General features: G+C 33.3%; 2 protein-coding genes across 2 annotated transcripts; both read right to left on the bottom strand.

The window, feature by feature from the left end:
* Positions 1–372: 372 nt before the first annotated feature.
* Positions 373–4,326, bottom strand: LOC117690213 (E3 ubiquitin-protein ligase TRIM71-like). The gene is made up of 2 exons (XM_066068185.1): positions 4,172–4,326; positions 373–2,415 (listed from the first exon to the last, which is right to left on the bottom strand). Exon 2 carries the CDS (start codon positions 2,380–2,382, stop codon positions 757–759), a length of 1,626 nt encoding a protein of 541 aa, XP_065924257.1. The 5' UTR covers positions 2,383–2,415; positions 4,172–4,326; the 3' UTR covers positions 373–756.
* Positions 4,327–16,217: 11,891 nt separating this feature from the next.
* On the bottom strand, positions 16,218–26,122 carry LOC117690210 (B-box type zinc finger protein ncl-1-like). The gene is made up of 2 exons (XM_034473713.2): positions 26,012–26,122; positions 16,218–18,065 (listed from the first exon to the last, which is right to left on the bottom strand). The coding sequence occupies exon 2, from the start codon at positions 18,030–18,032 to the stop codon at positions 16,389–16,391; it is 1,644 nt and encodes a 547-aa protein (XP_034329604.2). The 5' UTR covers positions 18,033–18,065; positions 26,012–26,122; the 3' UTR covers positions 16,218–16,388.
* Positions 26,123–27,378: the final 1,256 nt, after the last annotated feature.

The following is a 27,378-nucleotide window of genomic DNA, read 5'->3' on the forward strand; positions in this document are numbered from 1 at the left end:
AAAACGGTTGGATCGGGAATTAAGTACTCGTGCACAATAAGAAATCTACAGTAGATTAAATGCCTTGTCTAAAGGCACAACACACAACATGTGACCATATTGGTTATTTAGATCAACATTTAAATCACATTGTGACATATCCCTTTGTCCTTTAACTATATGCCTTGTACAATGTAAACAACACATCCTTTAACACTTTTATAAATGTGTATTTTTGCTGTCTTCAGAATCAGTCGCTAGATATTCCACTTATCAATTTATGTTCTCTCCTATTGACCCCTGAATAATAAGGTCAACATGTAAAACCTTTCAATTTTGTATTTATTGTTCATTTTATCATTCAAATATATTGATTATCATATCAAAATCCCTCCTTAAAAATTATTTGGAAGGTAGTATACCGATCAGTAATCTCATGAGATTTATACATCCCCATTCTGTAATTTTATAAAACAGTTACTTTTGATTATTTAAGAAATGCTGCAGCATAATTTACCAGTAATATCTAAATAAACTTGCAATATCAAGATGTAGATACACATGACGTAAAACACAATTTTATTTATAAAATCAATACATGTACAAAAATAATCCCATTGTTCTGTACCAGTATACACAAACATTACAATTACATGACAAACATGATGTTTTTGTTTTAAAAAAATAAATGTATGTACATACAGTCTATTATAATGTTGTACACATGCGGTACAGTCGTACATAATGTATGTGTATATCTAAACACATACAGTTTATTTACACATAATATTGTATTTTCTTCACTTTACCTGTGTACTCAGCCACAAAGAGCTTGTCTCTGGAGTCCACACATAAACCCCATGGACCATACAAATCACAGTTGTCAATGTAGCGGAGAAACTGTCCGTCCTCATCCAGGATGTGGATACGGTCATTGTTAAAGTCTGCGGTCAGGATCCGACCCTGGCTGTCTGTTGTGATGCCGGCTGGATTAAATGATCCCTTGGAAGTAGAGGGACCAGTGTAGTTAAACCGGAGTTTCCCGGCCTGATTGACCACCACTACTGCACCTGCGACATTGTCTGACACACAGATATCTAGGTTCCTGTTCTCACTGATGTATTTAATGAATCCACCAGATAAATAGAGAGGTTGTCCTTTGTCATTGTACTGAATACTTTGTTTCTCTGTGGAGCCAGAGTAACACACAACTTTTGTTTGTTTATGATCATCACTGTCCATGACAACCAGGAGGTCACCAGAGGAGGTACTACAGACACCGTGAGGTTTCCATCCTTGTAGTCTGATCACTGTCTGTATCTGTGTATTCTTCACTATGTTCACAGTTCTATCATAGTAATCAGTATAAACTAGATCCCCACTCCTTGTCACAGCTATGTCCCGTGGATTGTTCACTGACTTGGTTAGGACTGACATCACTAGTTCCCCCTGCAGGTTGTACAGTCTCATTTTCTTATTAAAACCACACGCCCACATATCTTCATCACTCACACAGGACACATTGTGTAATTCTTCATACTCAGTGTTTATCTGTGTGATGATCTGTGGGACATCAATGAGCAGTCTGTCCCAGTATGAATCTATTGTATAGCCATGTTCTTCTGTTTTTATAGATGACGCTGACAGAGAACCAAACTGTTGATAAAGCTGTTCTTTGTTGATCTTCTGAGGGGTAAAACTTGGTAAAGAAACAGTGAGTTTAGGAGGCAATCTTCTGAATTCATCATTCCTGGATTTGTAGGCAGAGACACGGCTGACATCATTGGAGTCCAGTAACTTATTCAGATCAGCAATGCTCTGTGTGATTTCAGAAATGGTGTGTGTGATTTCATCTTCCTGTTTGTTTAAGACAGCCAGGTGTTTGGAGTCCATTTCATCAAGATCAGATTTCAGTTTCTGTATAATGGCGTCTATTTCTCTGTGCATGTCTTCTCCATGTTTGTCGATTGCTGCTGTCAATTTCTTGCAGTTTTCATTCAGATCTGCTTTTTGCTCTGAAATGCTAGATAAAATCTCTTGATATTTTGGATAAATGAATATCCTGAAATCTTGTAAATCTTTTTGTAAGAATTCTAAACTTTCCAAAATGTCCCCTACATCATGAGTTTGGTGTTCCTGAGAGGAAACACAGAGTTCACAAATAGGAATGTTGCATTGTTCACAGTATTGATCACATGTTTTGGTGGAATGTTTTTGACATTTAGGAAAAGATACCCGATAATTGAATAGCACCACTTTGTGTTGTTTGGATTTATCAGAGAGATGTTTCACCTCACAGTCTTTACACAGATGTATGTTACAAATGACACAGCGTAGAGGGGGAACCGGGGTCTCACAAAGATGACACCGTACCACATCCTGGAGGCTGTACTCAGGGTCCATGGTCAAACAATTTCTTCACAACTGTGGACAATTCTGAAATTAAGAGAACAGCAATTCTTAGATCTTTTTTGCCAAAAAATTATACAACATGATTTAACTATAATTTGAAGATAAGTTCAAAACATTTAATTAAGTTATGAAAATACTCACTGGTTAAAAATACTGGAAAAGATAAGATTGAAAATAAGGGTTTGTTTTATTTTTTAAAACAATGATTTCATTTACCTAATATATGCATATGTTACGTTATTTAAATAAAGAATAAACATTAGGCAGCCCAATAAACATTTTGATGATATAAGGCTCACAAATTCCACTATATGAGGTTTTTTTAGCCATATCCATTTAGTTTCATTTTAAAAATGTTACTGTTATGTACATTAATCGATTTCTGCTCCCATATGACCTAAGTAATAATCTACTTTTACAACATTTTCTAAAACATTTTTCTCGGTGGAGTATGTGTGGATCCAGGAATTTTTGCTGCAAGGGGGCAGCGACAATGGATAAATTGATTACTAAGGGAAGGGGGAGGGGTCCAAGGTCTATTATTTTCACAACTTTTAACCACCCTGTGTAATTTTAGGAAGTTGAAAATTTCAAGAAGGGCCCAGACACTCCCCCAAAGACTCCCCTTCTAGAACCGTCCATGAAGCCAATAGGAACCTGTTTCTGCATTAAGAGAGCTTCTTTTCATATTTTCAAATTTTCAATTAAAGTCTGGAGCCGTGAAGTTTGAAGTAATTAAAAACGCATTGTTCGGCACTCGAGTGTACATTTGGCATCCAAAACCCTTATCTTTATAATATATTCATCTGAGGAGAGTTTTTGTACATGTTTTCATACTAGAAATATTTTTTTTTTAAAATATGTCCGATATTCTCAGGGCTTCATTCTGTTTCTATAATAAATCTTCAACAATGTTAAAAATTACTTTTTCAACTATCAACAAATGTACATCATACAGAAACAGAACACTTGCTTTTTTGTCAGAACCATTCTCCTCTAATTGGAATTTGAAATTAAATGATATATATATAACAAGCATTCTGGGAGTATTGCATAATTTAAGCAATACACGTCCCCTACCGGGTTGTGGAAATTGTGACGAACCCAAACATTAAAAAATAGAAATATAACAAATTCATTTTCTCGAAAATATGTCAACCAGACGCTACAAATTTGTAAACTTGATCAGTAGTTTGACATTTTGAAGCTGTTCAGCAAATTTCATATTATTCCTCAAACGCATAAAGAAAAAAAGTGTGGAAAACTGAAGTGGGGCAGACAGACGGACGGACTGACAGATGCAGAGGAAGGCTATAGTCCCCTCCGGTTAAAAACCGGTAGGGGACTAAAAAATACAATACCATTTTATGCATATATTGGACCTTTGCTAATTATTGTTATTGATCTTGTGCCAATAAGATATTTTTGTATTTATTGGGGGATTTCTTATCTTTTAACAGCAGCTTGAACAGTTTTTAGAATAAACAAGTCAGTTCAAGAAATATTTCCATTTTTGGACCTCATATGTACATGTACAACAGCTGTACAAGATCCCTCAAGTTTTCTCTTATATATATATATATATATATATATATATATATATATATATATATATATATATATATATATATATATATTGATCGCAGAAACAGGTGCTTGTGATTAAAGCCTTAGGTAACATAACTAAGGTTATTACATGTATATAAATGTAATCCGATATTATCATATTCATTTCTTATTGACTTGTGCTTTGTAAGTAGAATGTGCCAAAACTACAAACCCCTCTAACATGGCGATCACAGGTATGATATTACTTCCTGGTCTGCAGGTTACCGTCCATTGGTAAACACCAATCGGAACATCGGTCGGCCTTTTCCGTCAAGTCGAGAAAAAAGTCGCTTTTTCTCGACTTGAAAAGACCGAGCGATGTTCCGATTGCGGTAAACACGTGTAGTGGGGTAAATTCGGCACTTGGTAAATTCGGCACCTAACAAACTCGGCCCTTGTAGTTAGGAAACAAATATTTTTAATGTTATTGTTGACTTTCATCAGTGTATCTCATTGTCGCTTGATGCAATTACTTTTTAAAGTAATTTAATGCAATGATATGACATAAAGTCTAGATAATTAAATGCACGACCTCTGGTGAAAGAATTGTGTAAGAGTAAAATTACGTTATCATATCGCATCACATTTTTAATTATTGTGCTATTTTTAAAGATATGACGTTTTGTTTTATAAAAATAAACAATATGAGATTATTTTGAATTTCCAAAAATAAGTAGTTAATAACACAAACTTTACATGCTCAAAGATTCATGCAAGTGCAATATGCAGTCTATACTTCTTTATTAACAATGAAGAAAGCCCCCATGGGTGATTTAATCAAAATCATACGCTGGTAAATCCTGATTAATGGAAACACACTTTTTTTATATATATTCATGTGTATTATGTTTGTGTCTATGCCAATGTACATGTCATACATGCATGTATTTAAGTCTGTACAAGAATACAAGAGCAAGATTAATTTATAGTAAGTCAGTGAATTTCCTTTTCAAACTTATAGATAAATCACCCAATTTCTACCCCCCCCCCCCTCATCCCCTCACCCCCATTATATACCCCCCAAAAATAACAACTTTCATGACAATACTAAAATCATATTGCTGATAATGTACATTTGTGTATATACATCTGTATAATCATATTATATTAGAGAAATGTATTAACAAAATGTATTATACCAGTAAGTGTTATATGTACTATTGCACTTGTATCAGCTCTTTCTTTTGTGAAAGTTGTATTTAAATAAAAAAAAAAACAATGAGGAAAGCTATGCGTACATGATTATGTAAACTATTTAGTATGTAAAATAATTAATTAATTGTAGTTGACACTTGAAATAATTCTGCAGTCAATACAAGGCGCATGGTAATTCAAGCAGGAAAACTCTTGGTTTAGACAATATCTCTAACTACATGCTTATATGCGGTTGAACTCTTTTATTACTAACTTTTCATAAGTTATTAAAAGGTTGTCTTACTTTTGAACATTATCCCAAACTTTGGTCTGCAGGATACATTACTGTAACACCTTTCCACAAAAGTAATGATATTCCTGACCCAAATGAATATATATATAGAGGCTTTACTGTTACAAATGCAACTGGGAATTATTACATTACTGATGATTGACTGATGGGATTTACTCAAAAAGCGGTAACGTCGAACCATATATATATTCTTAACACAATTATTGATAAGTATTGTACTACTAAGGATGGTAAAGTGTATGCCTGTTTTGTTGATTTTCAAAAGGCTTTAATCACAGTCATTCATACGCAGTTGATATAAAACTCCTCAGAATTGGTGTTGGAACAAATTTTCGTAAAACTATCTAAAGTATGTATTCATCAAGCAAATCTTACGTCAGGCTAGAACATAAGACGACTTTTTTTTCAATAAAAATGGGTGTAAACAAGGAGACAATTATAAAAGTACCAATTTATTTAGATATTTTTGTTATCTATGATCTCCCCAAGTATCTACACTCATCTGCTGATCATGTGATTCCGAACTGAAACCAAATCAATATCTTTATGTATGCGGACTTCATTTTCGTCATTAACAAATGGTTTGCAACAAAAGCTCAATATCATGCAAAACTACTGCAATGAATGGTGTCTCAATAATAATACATCCAAAAAACTAAGATAATATATAGTTTTCAACAGAGCAAGCATACTCTCAATTTCTTAAATCTCAATTTAACTTTGCTGATGTTGGACTTGAATGTGTCTCTGAATACATATACGTAGGTGTGTCATTTTGTTCCTCAGGCATTTTCTCCTTTGCTCAAAAACAGCTTTATGAAAAAGTCTAATAATCTTTTTCTTTTCAAACGCAAACTCTGAATCCTGACATCAAAACCGAAATTCACATTTCGATTCTACTATTAAACCTATTTCATTGTACGGAGCGGTAATTTGAGGGTATTTTAACCCGTGTGCAAGAAAAATTCACATCCTTGGGTGTGCAGTTGACGAAATGTATTCCAATACCACGGTGTATTACCTTTTGGTATTGGTATTGTTATTGGTAAAAATAACGTGGCCAATGTTTCTATTAAAAATTTTTAAGGCTACTAGCTGAAAAAAACGGCCGAAATAGTCAGTATTTTTCTTCGCACATTAAACAAAATGCCCATACAATCAAACAATTTAGTAGAGTACATGTAGTTGACAACCCTTACGGAACAAAACAAACATTTTTAGACTAAATATCAGTCTATTTTGCTACAAAATAAGGAATTTACATATAAGACCTGCATATGTTACCAACTGCAGTTATCCTATATTATCATACATATTTTTATGCAATTTTATCTTAGATGTATGAAGGCCAGTGCATTGTTTTCTCTAACAATTAAATACCTGTTTAAGCATTGAATCATTATTTTTTGAAAGATGTGGTCTCATAACTGCAACGGTGTGTGCATTCAAATTGAATACCGCGCTATCCGCAAATATGATTTATTTTTAAAAAATTCGGCCTTATTCAACGAGTAATGCACAATTTTCGGAAGAGCCATTGGAACAGCCGAATTAAGCTGACAAATATAGTGCACAGCGTTTTTAATTCTAATAACACAATTTTATTTATCTGGTATTTAGTATACCAAATTTATTTTTGGTACGCTAAGGAATTAATCAATTGAATTCATTTAAAACTTTAAAAAATATTTACATCCATGAAATATTAATCAGCCCAAGTATAATATTAGGTCGTGATCCGGTTTGAAGTCGGGAGGAGAGTCAGTCATGCTCTGAAGGAAGACTGAATGTATCCATACGCACCAGATTTGGTGATTGGGTCTTCTGTGTTATGCGTAAATATCACTCAAATCTATCAATGCAATTTAATAGGAGGAAAGAAAGTGAATGTAAATATATTAAGGACGTTGGATCCTGCGATCAAAAGTCTTAAAGTTTTCTCCTAAAGTATTTTTTAAAATTGACACACATAGCTTAACCAAAATTCAAAACAAAATTTTGGGGTCTATATGCTTCATTTCGCCATACGGTGTATTTAATATGACCTTTCTGCACTGAAAGTGCAAATTGCATATAAATCGCTCTTCCCTCTATATTTTATAATCGGAATGAACAATGGCACCAAACACAAATTTATACTATTTAAAATAAATTTAAGTCAAATTATCATAAAGAAAAATGTTACAATTTCTGCACCTAATAGATATTTTGACCTTTTTGCACTGATAAAACACTATTTTTATCCATTACCAATACAACATGTAATGAAATTATTTAATAACAGTCTCAAACTTTTTCTCAAATTATGATAAACTTGTCAGAAAAATCTTAAAATTTCAGAAAATAAAACAAAAAGTATGGGTCTATTATGTAAAATTTGAGATATGGCATAAATTGGGATTCATTTTTCCTTGAATTTTATGAAATATAAGTTAATTTTGCAAATATGTGTCGATAAATATATTGAAAAATTGTAAAATAATGTTTTTGGTAACAAAATGAAGATATCCTAATGCACACACTATCTGGAAATTTTGTTTGGACTGAAAATAAGGAAGTTAAAGTGACAGTACTCTAAAACAATTGAGTTATGAAAAATGTTCATTTTTTTCGTAAAAACCTTCCGCCACAAAATATAGTCCCATACTAAACTCTGTAAATATGTAATTTTTCCATTACTTTTTTATTTAAGATAGTGTAATTGGCATTATAAAATTTGAATTTTTGGGTAGAATCAATATATGATGCATTATCACTAAAATAAAGGTGACCCGAAATGGCTGCCCAAAAAACAGAGGAACGAACCTCTTTAAAATGAATCATGCCAATATTAAAATCTCTAAAATTTATGGGTGCCAATTTTATGGATTGCAAGATTTTATCCAGTTTTTCAGGTTTATGAATTCACTTTTATTGATAATTAATGAATCATAATGATTAAGTTTCGTAATTTGTAATCCGTATCCTTCAGAGTAAGTATCCTTGGGAAGAATTCACTTTTATTGATAATTAATGAATTATAATGATTAAGTTTCGTAATTTGTAATCCGTAGCCTTCAGAGAAAGTATCCTTGGGAAGGATGATATCCGTTGTATATATTTAGAATGCTCTGAATGACACTGGTATCGCTCCAAAGGAATTCAAGTTACTTTAACTGTTTAAATTAAACGCCAATATACCACACCAATTTACAATACATATTCTTTTTTTGTAAAGCCTCCCCTAGAATTGTGAACCGTTGTTCATGGGGGACCAATGTTCGTGGCTTTCGTGGGTAACCCTTACCCACGAGTTTTCATCCCCATGGACATTTTTACAAGCATTTGTTTAAATAAATATTTATTTACAAAAATAAACTTGCCACCAACGAAATTATGTCCCCACGAGATAGGATATTTTTGGCTACCCAATAAGACTCCCACGAATAAAAATGATTCCACAATAAGATTAAGCTACTATATTGATATTGCAACCATTTTTTTAGTTTTCATTGCGAATGTTTTTGTCTGTTTGTTTGTGTGTAAAATACACCGTGTTTATACATGTTATGATTTTTTTAAAATATCATTTATTAAATCGAACACATTAAACAAAATACAGGTAAAAGTATTTAGATTGTTTAAAGAAAATTGTATATTTTTAACTTTTTAACCATTCTCGAAATATATAGCATGGTTTGGTGCATTTTAATATTTTGAGATTACCCCTACAAAATACTAGACAGTAAAGTTTAGTATTTTTTTCACATTAAAGGTAGAAAATGATAATACTAATCACATAATACAATTTGAGGAAAACTGCTATAGTGTAGTATTTTTCATACTTGCTTCAAAGTGCGGAAAATGAAAATTTCCTAAATATTCCTATTAATAGTAAATGTACCTGTATTTTGAGATGGCCCCTAAATAGAACCAGATGGCAGATTTTCTTAAAGCTTTGCTAATATACTAGAGATTCTGTAAAGTACATATGGTTAAAAAATAATGAGTTTTGCTATTGTAGTTCTTACTTCAAAAAAAACAAATCGGCCTCCTTAAATATTAATTAATTACATGACAAAAAGACACTTTAAGAAACCACCAACAAATGACTATGGTGTACCGAATTGGCCACTTCGACCTTCGCACTTTCGTTTTTAGGTCAAAGATGTGAGAGTGCGAAGTTGCGAAGGCGAAAGTGCGAGAATGCGACGGCGAAGGAGCGAAAGTGCGAAGATGCGACGATGCGAAGATGCGATGGCGAAAGTGCGAAGGCGAAGGAGCGATACTACTATCGCTCCTTCGCCTTCGCTACTTCGCACTCTCGCCTTTGCAACTTCGCCTTCGCCTTTTTTGATGGCATCAAGAAAGTCTCGATTGATTACATATAAATTGACGAAGGCCCCGTACTCGCCAAAGTTTTCCGATTAATCCATAATGTTATTAGTACGCATGCGCTAGGTCATTGTGCTTTCTCTGAATGTTTATAAATACTTTAATGTGTATATGTGATATATATGTTAAACAGTACTGGCTATGCCTAATCATTATATACTCCACATAAAATGTAATGTCCGCCATAATGTATACATATATGCACTTCCAGACTTCTGTCACTTACCAGGGAGCTGCCTGTTTACCGTGGATAAAACACAGTAACATTCTAATTTCATTATGCGAAACTCCTTGCTCATGTATGGATCTAGAGGGGGAGAGGGGTCTGTCCCCGGAAAATTCAATATTAATAACTTCACACATGCAGTAAAGGGGGAAGAGAGGGTCCGGAAATTTTAATTTTATTAATTATTTATAATGAAATCTCCAAAATTGTCTCGGACCCCCCCCCCGATAATAATAAATATCCATCGCCCCCCCCCCCCCTTTTTTAGAAAAAGTTATGGATCTGCGCATGCTGTTGAACATAAATTCTAAAAAGTTCATCGTCTGCCTCAGATGTCCTTTTATACAGCTAAAATTGTCTTCAAACGATAAAGAGCTCCACAATTATAAAAAAGGCGATGGCGAAAGCGCAAAGATGCGAAGGCGAGAGTGCGAAGTTGCGATGACGAAGGAGCGATAGTAGTATCGCTTCTTCGCCTTCGCAACTTCTCACTTTCGCCTTCGCATCTTCGCGATTCGCCGTCGCATCTTCGCACTTTCGCTCCTTCGCCGTTGCACCTTCGCACTTTTGCCTTAATCGCAACTTCACACTCTCGCACCTCGACCTAAAAGCGAAAGTGCAAAGGTCGAAGTGGCCCCAATGGAACACCATAAATAACATTTTTTTTAATGTTCGTGTGATAGATCCGTGCACAAAATCTTACACAATTTTCAAGGATTCATAGCAACACATTTCAAAAAAGGGAGTAAAAATGTATGTGAAATTAAGATAAAAAAGGATGTGTATCGATGAGCGTCGGTTTCAGCCCTTGATGATGACACAGTCCCCTTCCACATCTATCCTCACCACATTCCCCTCCTCGTCCAGCTTGAGATCCGCCTGGTTAACACTTTTGAGCGGGTTTGAATTGACTCTTGTGTTTTTGATCACCACGGTTTTGGGAGTTGATTTAATCAACTCTCCTATGCAGTTACTCAGGCAAGCCAAAAGTGAAACAGTGTTTGGACCTAAGCACAAATCAACACTGCTGACAACATTTAGTTCTAATCAATAAATTCGATGTAATGAGCTCTTAAGCATTGTTTTTCAAGGAAACTAATTTATAGATACCTTGTAAATAGTCGGATTTTCAATGGTACGAACAAATTAAATATTTTTTGAAGTCGTACATTTTATGTATTCCTACGCCAGAGTTCAATATAGTCTCGTGCAACCAGACGCTCGGCTATCTCCGTAAATCTCCGTAAAATCTGCGTAATTCAAATACTTATAGGAATGTACTTGCCATGCATGCAAAATTACATATCGTTGATTTTAAAATAAATAATAATCGATAAAATCAACTCTCGTCAGTACTTCAGTACTTTGATTGAAGTTGCCGGCGCTGTCTGCCACACTGATCTTGAGGGTGTGTGCGTCCAGGGGCGTGGTCGTCCTATTGATGGCGAACTCCACGAAACCTGGTAAAACATTGTTATATAGCCAATGTATTAGGTTTAAGTTTCAATCATTTTTTATGAAATTCTTATACTTAGATATGAACCTACGTAAGAGTAAAACAAAAACGTTCATTTCTGTGTGAACTTATATTACGAGTATTTTCAATCATTTACATGCAAATCACAGGCACCTGAGTTAATTTTTGTTTATCATAATAAATATATATACCAATATATCCTATAATACAGAGGGTATTTATTTTTTATTAGGGGAAAAATTTAAAACGTCAGGTGCCTGTGTTGCAAAGATAATTTCTTATATGAACAAACATAAGACTAAAACTAAAACGTTCATATCTGTGTAAACTTTTTAACGGGTCAAGAGGTCATATAATTAACGTCACAATGATAAGTAATATGAGCAATTTCTGAAAATCCCTTTACACTGCAGATGATTCGATCCGTCTCTTCTTGAATCAATGTGTTGTAATTTTCTAAACTATCGTTCCACGTTTTCACTCAAACCACCAATATACCTTATTTTCAACGTTTTATCAATGTTTTTTGTCCCATTGGAATTATCTATTTTGTTAAACAGCAATCGCAAAGGGATATGGTGACTCAAAAATATATTTAACGTTTTGGTTTAAAGATTTCTCATTTCCGTTCTCTTACACATTCCTTTTTGGAGTCTATCCTTTTCATCGTAACGTGGCATAAAAAACATGACATTGCGCTCCACATCCAAATAAACAGCGCGTTACAACCAGATATAAACCTTGTCCATATTTTTTCTTGGATTGTATTGTCCTACCTTTTCCCCTGTTAGAACAATTTACTTCCACCTATTTCATGACGTCCAGATTGTGAATAAAGCTGAAAGTTATTGTATTAACCGCACTGAAATGCCTAGAAAGAGAGAGGAAATGTTAGTTGGTATATCATATCATAAAATACACCACATTAACTGCATTCTGTACCTCGGTACAATATGGGGTCCGTGAATTTGACATTAAATAAAAAGGCCAATGCATTATTTACACACAGAATATGCACCTAAAAAAGGAAATAAATTCATAAAATTCAAGACCACAAGAAGAATACTACACGTTAGCCGCGCGTTACAGATGTGCAATCGACCGAATGAAATCATAGGGTTTATATACCGGTACCTGGCCAGGGTGACAATGCCTTTTTACGAACGGTGTTTACCTTTACTGATCATCACTAACTGAAAAGTACATATCATTACAATTGAAACTGAACGCATTAACAAATCAAAGTACTGAAGAACTGACGGGACAAAAGTATTCGTCGGTGACGTCAAAATGGCGGCGATTTGTTTACATTAACTACTCAATAAAAACTACTCTCCTGATTTTAATATTCGTTGTCTTACCTTAATATTTTTTGAGATTGCCCTTCATTTTAATAACTTCTAGAAGACGGGTTGGAATTGTGGCATAAAGCTGACGAACATATTCTACCGATAGGTTTTGCCAGAATCGTGTCACTTCCGCGATCAGCTGATCTTTAGACTCGATGGTGTTTCTTGTAGATTGCAGGTGTCTTTTAAGTTTCAACCAAATATTCTCAATGATATTGATATCGGGAGACTGAGCTGGCCATGATGTAGTGTTTATATTATTTTCTTCCATATATGCACTGAGTAATCGGGATCTATGAACGGGGGCATTGTCATTTTGAAACACATAATTTCCATGAGGAAAATGTCGAACAATAACGGGCCACAAATTGTTTTCTAATATATCAATATATTTTTCGGAGTTGATATTACCATTTACACTGGTCAATGTTCCAACACCATCGTAACAAATACAACCCCATATCATAACAGACAGTTTGCTCTTCGATGGCGCGCACACGAGATGGGGGTTGTCAACTTCATCGGTCTTTCGCCAGATATATACACGGTTGTTATCACCTATTACTACCTGACATTCATCTCTTCCAGTGATCATCAACAGTCCAGTTTTTTCTTTCTCTGCACCACGAGACACGTTTTTTCCTGTTACATACTCTGACGATCATCTTCTTTTTCTGCACTCGTCTATTGTATCCCATTTTAAATAATTTTCTCCTGACAGTCTTTGAACAAAAAGTAGAATCTTTTGCATTATTTATTTCACTCGTTATGTCATCCAGTGTCCCTCTCCTGTTACTTTTCATGATTCTTGAAAGTTGGACTTCATCGCGCACGGAGAACTTCGGTTTCCGCCCAGATCGATGCCTGTTTTCCACACTTCCATGAACTTCAAATTTTCTAATAATACTAACAATAGTAGTCCTAGGTATTCCCAACAACTTCCCAATTTCTGCCTTATTCTTCTCTGTCTTGTAAGCTTCTATAACTTTCATTCTTACTGCCACCGGAATTTCCTCTAACTTACGAGGGGGCATTTTCCCAAGCTTTGTTTATAGAATATTTTGACAGCCGACAAAAATTGTAAACTCTGACGTAATCTAAAAACTATGACGTATTTATAGGAAGAAATTCCGAACCCGACGTGCTTTCTATAAATAGCACGATACAAAAATAGCCGCGACGAATTTACAACATCAAAGGCATTTTGACGCCAGCGACGAATACTTTTGTCCAATGACAATGTACATGTATTTTCTAATTTGAATAACGCACATTTTTATAATATGAATTTTTTTTACTTTTTTCGACAAGAATGTCGAGAAACCCCCATATGAATCATGTTAAACAATATTTAAAGATAAAATGAATTCAATCAAACTATATATCAGTAATAGAAATATTTCTCGAAAATTGTATGGATCCAAGCAATATTGAACTCTAGTCTCGTTCAACCAAACGCTTGGCTGACACCGTAAATCTCTGACAAGGATTTACGGAGACAGCCGAGCGTCGAGTTGAACGAGACTATATTGAACTCTGGCGTAGGAATACGTACGACTACAAAAATATTTAAATTGTGTGAACCATTAAACATCTGACTATTTTCAAGGTATTTACTATTTATGAATAGGTTTCCCTGAAAAACAATGCTTTAGCATATATTACATCGAATTCATCAATTATTTTTAAGAACTACGTCTTGTCAGCAGCAATGATTTGTGCTGAGGTCCAAACACTGTTTCACTTTCGGTTTGTCTGGGTAACTGCATAGGAGAGTTGATTAAAATCAACTCCCAAAAACAGAAAAGTATGCTACAATGTGTTGATGTTGCAAATTTTTCAGCAATTGATATCAATATCATAATAATTATAAAACCATTAAAATTCTAAGTAATTAAACACCAAAATTATCATAATGAAAGAGTTTGCAATTTCTTCACCTTATTGATATTTTGACCTTTTTGCACTGAAAAAATACTATTTTTATTCATAAACGATTCAACATGCAATTAAATAATTTAAAAGTCTCAAACTTTTTTCTCAAATTATGACAGACTTGTCACAAGACACTTAAATATTCAGAAAATAAAACCAAGAGTATGGGTATATAATGTAAATTTTGAGATATGGCATGAAATAAGCTAATTTTAGGTGAAAATTGGAGTTGATTTTTTCTTCACTTTTATGAAATATCACTTAAACATACCAATATATGTCGATAGAAATATTGAAATATTGTTGAAATATGTTTTTTGAAACAATACAAAGATATCCCAATGCAATGAGTTCTGAAAAATATTCATTTTCTTCTTAAAAACCTTCCGCCACAAAATATAGCCCCTTTCTACACTCTCTAAATATGGAATTTTGTCTTCACTATTTTATTCAATAGAGTTTATTTGGCATTGTAAAAAAGGAATTTACAAGTAGAATTCATATATGAGACAGAATTTCCAGACTAGAGGTGACATAAAATGGCTACCCAAAATCAGAGGATCGAACCTCTTTAAGAAAACATAGATAAAATGACAATAAAGGTACAACACACAACATGTGACTGTATTGGTTATTGAGATCAACATTTAAGTGACCTTGTGACATCTCCCTTTGTCCTTTCACTATATGCCTTGTACAGTGTCAACACCACTTCCCTTAACACTTTATGTGTATGTTTGCTGATAATCAACCTATTAGTACACTGTACTGGAAGATGTTCTGCAACCGCTACTATTGTTCATATTATATTCATAAGTAGTTTACCTTGATAAAGGGCAACACATATCTATTTTTAAAATAGATGAAAGTCCTTCGGCTAAGAATACACTCTTGAAATAGGTTTAAAATAAGGAACACATTTCAAAAAGTAAATGCAGAACACACAACTGGCCACTAATATCTATACGCATTAGCTCTTTGATCCTTTAATTCAGAAGTGTTAATATAAAATATTAGTTAGGTCTGTCTATAGAATCAGTCGCTAGATATTCCGCTTATTAATTTATTTTTTTCTCTTACAGACATTGAATAATAATGCCAACATGTAAAAACTTGTTAATTTTGTATTCATTGTTCATTTTATCATTCAAATATATTGAATATCATATCATCAAATCCCTCATCCCCCTAGAAATGATTTGGCAGGAAAGAATAAGATTGATAATTCACTATTCTGTACTTTTAAAAAACTATTGATTAAGAAATGCTACGACATAATTTACCAGTAATTTCTAAATAAACCTGAATATCAAGATGGAGATACATATGATGTAGAACACAATTTTATTTTTATAAAATCATTGCATATACAAATATAATCCAATTGTTATGATCAGGTTTACACAAAGATTACAATTCATGAATAAACTATTTTTTTATATATAAAAAAATATAAAGACAAACATGATGTTTTTATATAAAAATAAGTGTATACATATAGTCTATTATGATGTTGTATACATGCAGTACAGTCGCACAAAATGTTTGTGTTTGCCTAAACTAAACAGTTTATTACGCAGGTTACATGTTATATTGGATTTTTTTAACTTTACCTGTGAGGTACTCAGCCACAAATAGGTTGTCTCTGGTGTCGACACATAAACCCCATGGACTCTGTAAATCACAGTTGTCAATGAATTTAAGAAGCTGTCCGTCCAGATCCAGGATGTGGATACTCTGATTGTTAGTATCTACTGTCAGGATTCGACCGTGGCTGTCTGTTGTGATGCCATGTGGATAGAATGATCCTTTGGTAGTAGAAGGAGGACCAGTGTAGGTAAACCGGAGTTTCCCGGCTTGATTGACCACCACTACTGCGTGGGCTCCAAGGTCTGCCACACAGATATCTAGGTTCCTGTTCTCACTGATGTATTTATTGTCGCCAGATGAATAGAGAGGTTGTTCTTTGTCATCGTACTGAATACTTTGTATCTCTGTGGAGCCAGAGAAACACACAACTTTTGATTGTTTTCTATCATCACTGACCATGACAACCAGGAGGTCACCAGAGGAGGTACTACAGATACCAAGAGGTTTCCACCCCTGTAGTCTGATCACTGTCTGTATCTGTGTATTATTCACTATGTTCACAGTTCTATCTATGCCATCAGTATACACTAGATTACCACTCATTGTCATTGCTGTGTCCCATGGACCGTTCCCTGACTTGGTTTCGACTGACTTCACTAGTTCTCCATTAAGATTATAGAGTCGCATCTTGTTTTCATTATAACCACACGTCCAGATATCGTCATCTCTCACACAGGACACACTGCTTAATCCTAAATACTCCGTGTTTATATCTGTGATGATCTGTGGTACATCAATGAGCAGTCTGTCCAGGGGAAAATCCATTTTGTAGCCATGTTCTTCTGTTTTGATAGATGACTCTGACAGAGAACCAAACTGTTGATAAAGCTGTTCTTTGTTGATCCTCTGAGTGGTAAAACTTGGGTAGGAAAATGTGATTTTTGGTGGCAATCTTCTGAATTCATCATTCTTGGGTTTGTAGGCAGAGACACGGCTGACATCATTGGAGTCCAGTAACTTCTTCAGATCAGCAATGCTCTGTGTGATTTCAGAAATGGTGTGTGTGATTTCATCTTCCTGTTTGTTTAAGACAGCCAGGTGTTTGGAGTCTATTTCATCAAGATCAAATTTCAGTTTCTGGATCTTGGTGTCTATTTCTCTGTGCAAGTCTTCTCCTTGTCTGTCGATTGCTGCTGTCAATTTCTGGGAGTTTTCTTTCAGATCAGCCTTTTGCTCTGAAATGCTATATAAAATCTCTTGATATTTAGGATAAATGAATTTCTTAAAATCTTGTAAATCTTTATGTAAGAATTGTTTTTTGCTTTCTAAACTTTCCAAAATGTCCACAACATAATGAATATGGTGGTTATCATAGTAAAAACAGAGTTCACAAAAAGGAATGTTGCATTGTTCACAGTAATTGTCACATATTTTTGTGGAATGTTTTTGACAATAAGGAAAAGATCCCCGATATTTGAATGGCACCACTTTGTGTTGTTTGGAAGTTTCAGAGAGATGTTTCCCCTCACAGTCTCCACACAGATGTATGTTACAAATGACACAGTGTAGAGGGGGGACCGGGGTCTCACAGAGATGACATCGTACCACATCCTGGAGGTTGTACTCGGGGTCCATGGTCAAACAACTTCTTCACAACTCTGGACAATTCTGAAATGAAGAAAACAACCCAAACAATTCTAAGATCTTTCTTTTTTCCAATAAATCATACAATCATGCAAAACTTAGCTTCCTGACTTAACTTTAATTTGAAGATAAGTTAAGGATGACGTTTACTCAGAATGAAAAAAAAATCCACTGATGATAATGAAAAACCATCTATTGTGTGTTATAGACCTTTGCTTGTATTGTTATTTTTCACTTTCAGAAAAGTAGGTCAATGACCTACTTTTTGAGTTAATGGCCATTGAATATTTATTGAAAAATCAAGAAAAATCCCATAAAATTTTACAATACCATTGAGATTTTCTTAATTATAAGAATATTACAAATAATTAAACACTTTAAAAAATAAGATATAGTTTATGAATGGTAGTGGCACTAAATAAGTACACAACATTAAGATTTCAGCATCAATTTTTAAAAATAATTCAGTTCGAATTTCCTCTATCAATTTTCAAATCCCTACCCATTTTTGATTTAATTTTACAAAAAATTGAATGATGATAATACAAAAACATTTATGATATTGAACTACTTATATTGACCTTATTCTGTTGGCATAAAATTTATATGAGGTCAATGATCAACATTTTGAGATATGATGTCTTTTATCGTTTTTAAGTATTTTTCAATACTTTTATTATTTGTGCCATAAGATTATTTTAATGAATAAGTTAGGTAAACCCAACGGAAAATATGAAAAATTACGTAGACTTAAATATAAAATCCTAACTTTTGATATTAGACTACTGCCATAAAACTTTTAGCAGAAAACAAAATCTGCAAAATTTAGTCCGAATTTCCTCTGTTTGTCTAAAAGTCAATTTTTGTTTGAGCATAATTCCATAATAAAGTAAAACTATTGAATTTTTTGTCAATAATAATTCATTTCATAAACACTTTTCGTGTTTAGAACAAATTTTACTCATTACATTGAATTTTTAACAATCGGAATTTGAGAACTCAAACCCTGAGTAAATAACACCCTTAAGTAAAACATTTATATATGTTATGACAATCTTTAGTGGTTAAAAATACTGGAAAAGATAAGATTAAAAAAAGGGTGTTTTGTTTTTTAAAACATTGATTTCATATGCCTAATATATTCACGGGTAACGTTAAATGAAGAATGAATATTATACAGCCAAATAAACATTTTGATAATATAAGGCTCACAATTTCCACTATAGGAGGTTTTGTTTTAGCCATATCCTTTTTATTTCTATTTTAAAAAGGTTACTGTTATGTACATTTATCGATTTCTGTTCCCATAAGACCTAATTAGTAACGTTCTTTTACAACCTTTTCTGAAACATTTAACTGGATGGAGTATGCAGGAATATTTCCTGCAATCGACAGGGACAATGGATAATAAAAGGGGGGGGGGGCAATGTCTATTTTCAATTTTTTTTTACCTCTGTGTGTAAATTTAAGAAGTAAAAACTTTCAAGAAGGGCCCAGACTCCCCTTCTAGGTCCATGAAGCCCACAGGAACCTGTTTCTACATTAGGAGGGCTAATAGACACCAATGAATTCCTTTCTACGACAGCCGAGAAGGCTCATTCGAGATTCGAGATACGATGTTCGACATACGAGATTCAAGATTCGAAATTCGAGATTCAATATATAAATTAACCAATCAAATCATGAATCTGAAACCTGTATCCTAGCAACACCAAACTGTTCTAAATAAAGATCATTCGTTTATGCTCTTTCCTACAAATAAATGTTTAAATAGCTCTTATATAGTAGTTATAAAATGATTAAATTAACTTTGAATAATTAACCCCACACAGTATAAACAGTTAAATTAGTGATAACACTGTGGACTTTGCGAATCTAAGTGATTTTGTTTGCCCTGTGTGTATTTTTCCCCGAACCATTTTAACCCGTACTGTTTTAGCACAACTGTTTAAAAATTGGCTCGCAAAGAAAGATCTGTTAAATCTAAATAATTAAAATTGAGTGTGATTTTAGTTATGAAACAAATTTCAATAAAAAAATCGATATGTCAATATATAGGTTATGATGAAGTTCAAAAAGTTTTAAACCATAGAAGATATAATGATTTACAATCTCAACGACAACAATCCAGATAGAAATAGTGTATTGTAGGGTATCAATGACAATTTCGAGAATACAGAGAGAGGGAGAGAGAGAGAGAGAGAGAGAGAGAGAGAGAGAGAGAGAGAGAGAGAGAGAGAGAGAGAGAGAGAGTTTTGTTGTGTCAAATTCAATTTTGATTTAGAATTTGAAATTGATTTGATTTGATACAAGCATATGTAGATGTAACGTGTATACCTTAACACCGACTGTTGTGACATCCCATCTCAATTACTAAACTGAGTTTGAAATATATAAATGAACTTAATTACACGCTACTAAGAAAAATTTCACTACGCAAAAATGATAACGCCGCCTGAATATGAACAAGATCGTCGTAATTGATCAAATTCTTTCCTGATTCGTTTCAGAAACAAAAATCGCTTTAAAAAATCGCTTACAATACTAAAACTATAAAAACTACAAAACTAATTCCTAACTCTATCTATGAACTGTTAAAATAAATAAAACAAACTATACTTATCTAATGAGTTTCAATCAGTATTCAACAAATGAATATCAACCAACACCAATGAATGCGTACTCAACTAATGAGAAAACCAAATTCAACGAGTACTTAACAAATGCGTTCTCGACCAAACGATGTGAGTGCTTAACAAATGAGTACACAGTTACTCAATAACTGTGTAGCTAAGAAAGTGTAGTATGCTCGGCACACCCCGCGAGAGTAAGGAAACTTCCACGTTCTCTTATTGGAAATCACCAGGATACCAACCTTTTGCGACACGTCTGTATTCTTCTGAAGTCAGAACTACTCTCTGATCTTGTGTTGGTGATGCGACGCTTATATACCCTTTTAACACGGACGTCTGAGAAAACATCTCTTTATCAGAAGCGGGAAAATCAAATGATTAATTCTATTTACATTGCATATACAATAATTAAGCCTCTTTAAGGAGAAAAGAGAGGAGGTAGCTAGGGTAGGGCAGACCAACTGGCAATCTTTAATTTCAACGGTGTTAGCGCACAAGTGATTTACATCGACTTTTGATTTAGTGTTCAAATAAATATAGGGTAGGAAAGAGAAGACGATACTTTTTTGCGCATATCCTATTGTACCATTTATTCAACACGGCTATTAGCACTCATCGACTTCGATTTGCGTTCCTTTTTTTATCCACTGGTTTTAAAGCTATTAATTTTTGAAAATATCGAATTGATGGTCTGTTTATATATAAATTAGAGCTGCGCTGGTGCATCTATTTACCCAAATGGACCACAATATACCCAAATAAACCTAAAAATATGACGAAACTAGTTTTAAACGACTCATTCTTCATTACTTATCGGGTATGTCCTTTAGAAAAATCTTGAACCAGTTTTTCTCCACACATGTTTAACAAATAATTAAACAATTGTTTTATTTTTTTTTAAGGGGAAGGGGGTGGTGCCGGTAAAGGACTTTATGTATTTTTGTGCTATATTCTCAATTGTTATAATAAATAATACATATTGATATTAAATGAAAGTTTACAATTACACTGTACATAATTATCTTATCATGTATTTTGACCCGTGCGATAGTTTCAAACAATTTTCAAAGCATTTATTGTAATTCAACCGATCATTTTTGGAATTTATTTTTCTGAAACCCCGCCTGATACGTCCGCCTCCTTGTATATAAGAATTACATGTACTTTGACCATATGTACACACTAACTTAATCGGCTATGTTATGTGACGATAACATTCTTTATCAATGTATTTGCAGGATAGGTGCATGACAGATAACAGCCTATTTGCTGGTTTTTGCACTGATTACTTGCCGCCATCTTCTATGCATTCCCCACACCACACACAGTCTCTTTATTCGGTGTTTTGTGTGTATGGCGACAAATTGGTAATTTTTACCACTCGCTCCTTGTAGCTTCACCCTGATTACATTTCATCTGGCTAAGTGTAATGTAGTAGTATATTAAGTACACACATCTTTGCAGTGCTTATTCACATCTTTAGAGAGTTACTTCCATACAAAGTAAACATTTGTATAATTTATATGCAATTATTTTCAATTTTGGTGGTGGTGGGGGGGGGGGGGGGGGGGTAGGAAACTACAGAGAAACTCAACTTGGGTGTGATACATTTGCCTGTCTATACCTTCTATTCTTACTTGTTGATATATTATTGAAAGAATCATAACAAACTACAACAATAGATTTTGAAAAATTCATGCATAATCAATTTTGTTTAAGTTTAACTGTTCTCTGCACAAGAAATCGGCAATGTGAACAAATTGGCACTCTATTATCCCTACCTTTGATTGTACAGAATTTGTATCCTTCTATATTGAAAATAATGCCAAAAGTAAGACTCATTATACATGTAAGTTGTTTACTCAAGAATTGGAAAAAAATGTTTGTATTAATTAATAATTCCGTATGATGTGATAATATCTCAATGATTTGTTTATAATCAAAGTACTATTGTATGCCTGTATACATAAAAAACGATAAGTAATGCTTATCATTTATTTGTGAAACCGAACTGATTAATTATATTTAGATTAAAACATAATTATTTTAGATACTAGGGGGGTCTGACCCCCTCCTCGGGAAAATTGAAGCTTATTAAATTTACATAGCACAATTATTGAAAATTGGCCTAGGACCTTCCTACCAAAAAAAATTGGCTCCAATTATGAAGCTTTCTACAATAACTGCAATTTTACACAAACGGGGTGAATAACCCGGGGTTTAAACTATTGGTGGTGAAATTCCCCAGGGTTCAAACGCACCAGAAGGAAATGCACCAGGGCAAACAAAATCACTTAGATCCGCGAGCAATAACACACGGCTAGTCTACCTTAATATTCTGTGTAAAAATAAATACAAATAATTATTTAGATAGCTAGGGAGAACTGAACATGCATTAACCTCGTATTTCGAATCTCGTATTTTGAATCTCCAATCTCGAATGAGCCTTCTCGGCTTTCGTATCTTTCATGATTAAATTCTGGAGCCGTGCAGTTCGAAGAAATTAAAAACGCATTGTTCAGCACTTGTGTGTACAATTTGCATCCAAAACCCTTATCTTTATAATATATTCATCTGAGGACAGTTTTTTAAAGCTGCTTGGTCCGATTTTTTTGTTAATACACTATCATATTTTTTTCCATACAAACCATTTATCTTAGAAAGTTATGGACTTTCTCCTATTTACACCAGCAGAATCAGTCTCCTTTCAAAGTAAGAAATATTCAAAGTAAATAAAAATAATTTCTCTTTGGGCAAACGAAAAAACAAATCAAAATGCATCACGGGAATGTTTAGAAAAGGAAACCGTTTGGTTTCGTCCCCCGAATGATTGGGGTTATCCAACCTGCATGCTATGCATTGATTGTAAATAAAGCAAACTTCAGAAATATTGGCGAACAAAACGTACACATGTTTATTTGTAATTTGTCTGATCAGTTCGACCTTTATTTAAAGCGATGTCAAAGTCGTAATACAACCATACCCGGCTCGTCGTCAGGGGTGAAATTTAACATGAGGCGAAATAACGCCGTACCCTTTTATCTCGTTTGTTTTGTTAGCAAATTTTGTACGTATTTTTCTTCATTGAAATTTGGCTTGATTGACTGGAAAACTACTGCAATGTCTATTATTATACGTATACTAAGCATAACCATCGTTTAAAAGCGTGCATAAAATTTGAAATAAAATCGGACCAAGCAGCTTTAAAGAAATGTATGTACATGTTTTCATACTAGAAATATTTTTTTTAATTAAGGAATGAATTCAATATTTATTTGTTTTATACGATATAAAATGGTTTGGGGCAGTTTACGCTTTATAAACCGCGAAGCGGTTTATAAAAAAGCGTAAACTGTTTCAAACCATTTTATATCGTATAAAACTAATAAATATTGAATTCATTGCTTATAATTTAATTTTTTTACTCTTCATTGTAGATAAAAACGGTCATTTGACCTTTAAAATGACGTACATTTGTACAAAATTCAAACGTAACGTCAGGCGTATTTATACGTTTTTGACGTTAGTCTTACTATGACGTAGGCAACATTCTTTATACGATATAAAATAATTTTTTAGCCAATCAGAAAGCGCGTTACAACCAGAATTAAATTATAATGTCCTATATTCTTAAGGCTACGTTCTGTTTCAATAATAAATCTTCAACAGTGTTGAAAATAACTCTTTCAATTATCAAAAAATGTACACCATACAGAAACAGAGCACTTGCTTAACTATCAGAACCACTCTCCTCTCATAGGAATTTGAAATTTAATGATATATTAATCTTGTATACTGATATGTAATAAATACAATACCTGTTTTTGCATGTATTGGACCTTTGCCAATTATTGTTATTGTGCCAAAAAGATATTTGTATCAGGCTTGGAGTAATGCTTTATGTAATGGTAATGCATTGCAATGCATTACATGTTTTCCAAGTAATGCTAGTAATGTGTAATGCCACAATTTTAGCATTACAAGTAATGGTAATGTAATGCATTACATCCAAAAATCTAGTCAAATGCTGGCATTACATGACATTATTTTGTATTGCTATGTTTTTCTTTGCATGTTCATAAGTAAAATTATGATGAATTGAATCACTGAAATTGTATTTGAATAAAAAATATTTTAAAGAAAAACATAATTCTTGAAATAAAAATATTTATAAAAGATTAAAAATCCATTCTTAAACTGTCAATATAACTAGCTATATCAGAACAATTTCATAACATTTTAAGAGTGTTGTTATTAAGAATTTTAAATCATTTAAAAAATTTACTTCAATTAGTTGTACATTAAATGAATTCTTTACTGTGAAGAATGTGTCAACAACACACAGTGCCCCAAGGATAATCTAAGTATCAAAACAATCTATTGTTTTAAGAGGTGCTAAACACCCAAATCCCAACCTTCCTCTTGGCTGTGAAAAAATAGAAAAAGCAAAAATGAATGCACTAAAAAGAATGCACTGTCCAACCATGATCTCTTGAAACTTAAACATTACTTCCAGTTTTATAACCCATTTGAAAATAAATTTACACACATACACGCTCTCTCTCTCTCTCTCTCTCTCTCTCTCTCTCTCTCTGTTGTATAAATGTATTAAGTACAATAGTTTGAATTGATAGAAAATAATAGATTCATGTATTTTTTTCTTTTATTGCCTGAACACTTATATATCTTATTTTCACACCCGGGGGGATGCAGTTAAAAGATGAAACCTTTGATCTTTGATGATCATAAAGTGCAACAGCAATCTTGTATAAGTCTTATAGTGAACATGAACCTGTAAATATGTTTAAGTATGTTTTAATTATTAACGAATCATTTACAAAAACTCTTTATTCAGCTTTTACCGGTAAATTACTTTTTTAAAACTTATTGACTTTTCAAAAAGTAATGGCAATGGTAATACATTACTTTACTCATGTAATAGTAATGTAATTACTTAATGAAAATTAAGCAATGGTAATGGTAATTTAATACTCTAATTTATGAAGTAATGTAAAGTAATTTAATGCATTACTTTACAATGTAATTTGCCGAAAGCCTGATTTGTATTTATTGGGAGAATTCTTCTCTTTTAACAGCAGCTTGAACAGTTTTTGGAATAAACAAGTCAATTCAAGAAATATTTACATTTTTGGACCTCGTATGTACATGTACAAGATCCCTCAAGTTTTCTCTTATAAAAACTGATCGCAGAAACAGGTGCTTGTGATTAAAGCCTTATGTAACATAACTATAAGGTGATGAAATGCATTCCAATATTACCATATTCATTTCTTATTTACTTGTGCTTTGTAAATAGAATGTTTTATAACTACATACCCCTCTTACATGGCGATCACAGGTATGATATTACTTTCTGGTCTAAAGGTTGCTTCGATAATCACGTGAAGTGGGGTAAATTCGGCACTGGGTTGATTCAGCACCTAACAAACTCGGCCCTTGTAGTAAGGAAACATATACATAATGTTATTGTTAACTTTCATCAGTGTATCTGGTCGCTTGATGCGATTATTTTTTAAAGTAATTTGATGCGACAATGATATGACATAAAGCCTAGATAATTAATTTTTCTCTAACCAATTTAAAGCACGACCTCTGGTGAGAAAATTGTGTCAGAGTAAAATTACGTTATAATATCACATCATATTTTTAATTATTGTGCTATTTTTAAAGATATAACGTTGTGTTTTCTAAAAAAAATACAATATGAAGTTATTTTGAATTTCCAAAAATAAGTAGTTAATCACACAAATTTCACATGCTCAAAGAGTCCTGCATAGAATATGCAGTCTATACTTCTTTACTAACAATGAGGAACATGTTATTGTTACAAATGTAATTGAGAAGTATCACATTACTGATGATTGTCAGATGGGATTAACTCGGAAAGCGGGAACGTCAGACCATATGTATATTCTTAAGATAACTATTGAAAAGTATTGTACTACTAAGGATGGTAGAGTGTATGCCTGTTTTGTTGATTTTCAAAAGGCTTTAATCACAATCATTCATACGCAATTAAAATAAAACTCTTCAGAATTGGTGTAGGAACAAATGTTCGTAAAACTATCTAAAGTATGTATTCATCAAGCAAATCTTACGTCAGACTAGAACATAAGATCACAGACTTTTTTTTCTAATAAAAGTGAGTGTGAACAAGGCGACAATTATTGTCCCAATTTATTTAGATATTTTTATCAACGATCTCCCCAAATATCTATACTCATCTGCTGATCACGTGTTTTTAAACTCAAACCCAATAAATTATGTATGCGGACGAGATAACTTCATTTTCAACATCAGCAAATGGTTTGCAGCAAAAGCTCAATATCTTGCAAAAATACTGCAATGATTGGTGTCTCAATAATAATACATCCAAAACTAAGATAATATATAGTTTTCACAGGGCAAGCGGACTCTCAATTTCTAAAATCTTAAATCTCATTTTAACATTGCTGATGTTGAACTTGAAAGTGTCTCTGAATACAAATACTTGAATGTATCATTCTGTTCCTCAGGCTCATTCTCCTTTGCTCAAAAGCAGCTTCATGAAAAAGTCTTATAATCTCTTTTTGGCACTCCAATTCTGCATCGAGACATCAAAGTCACAATTTACTTTTTGATAAAACTATTAAACCTATTTTATTGTAGGGAGCAAAAATTTAGTGGTATTTTAATCCACTTGC

Source organism: Magallana gigas, chromosome 8 (genome assembly GCF_963853765.1).
Source record: "Magallana gigas chromosome 8, xbMagGiga1.1, whole genome shotgun sequence".
Lineage (NCBI taxonomy): Eukaryota > Metazoa > Mollusca > Bivalvia > Ostreida > Ostreidae > Magallana > Magallana gigas.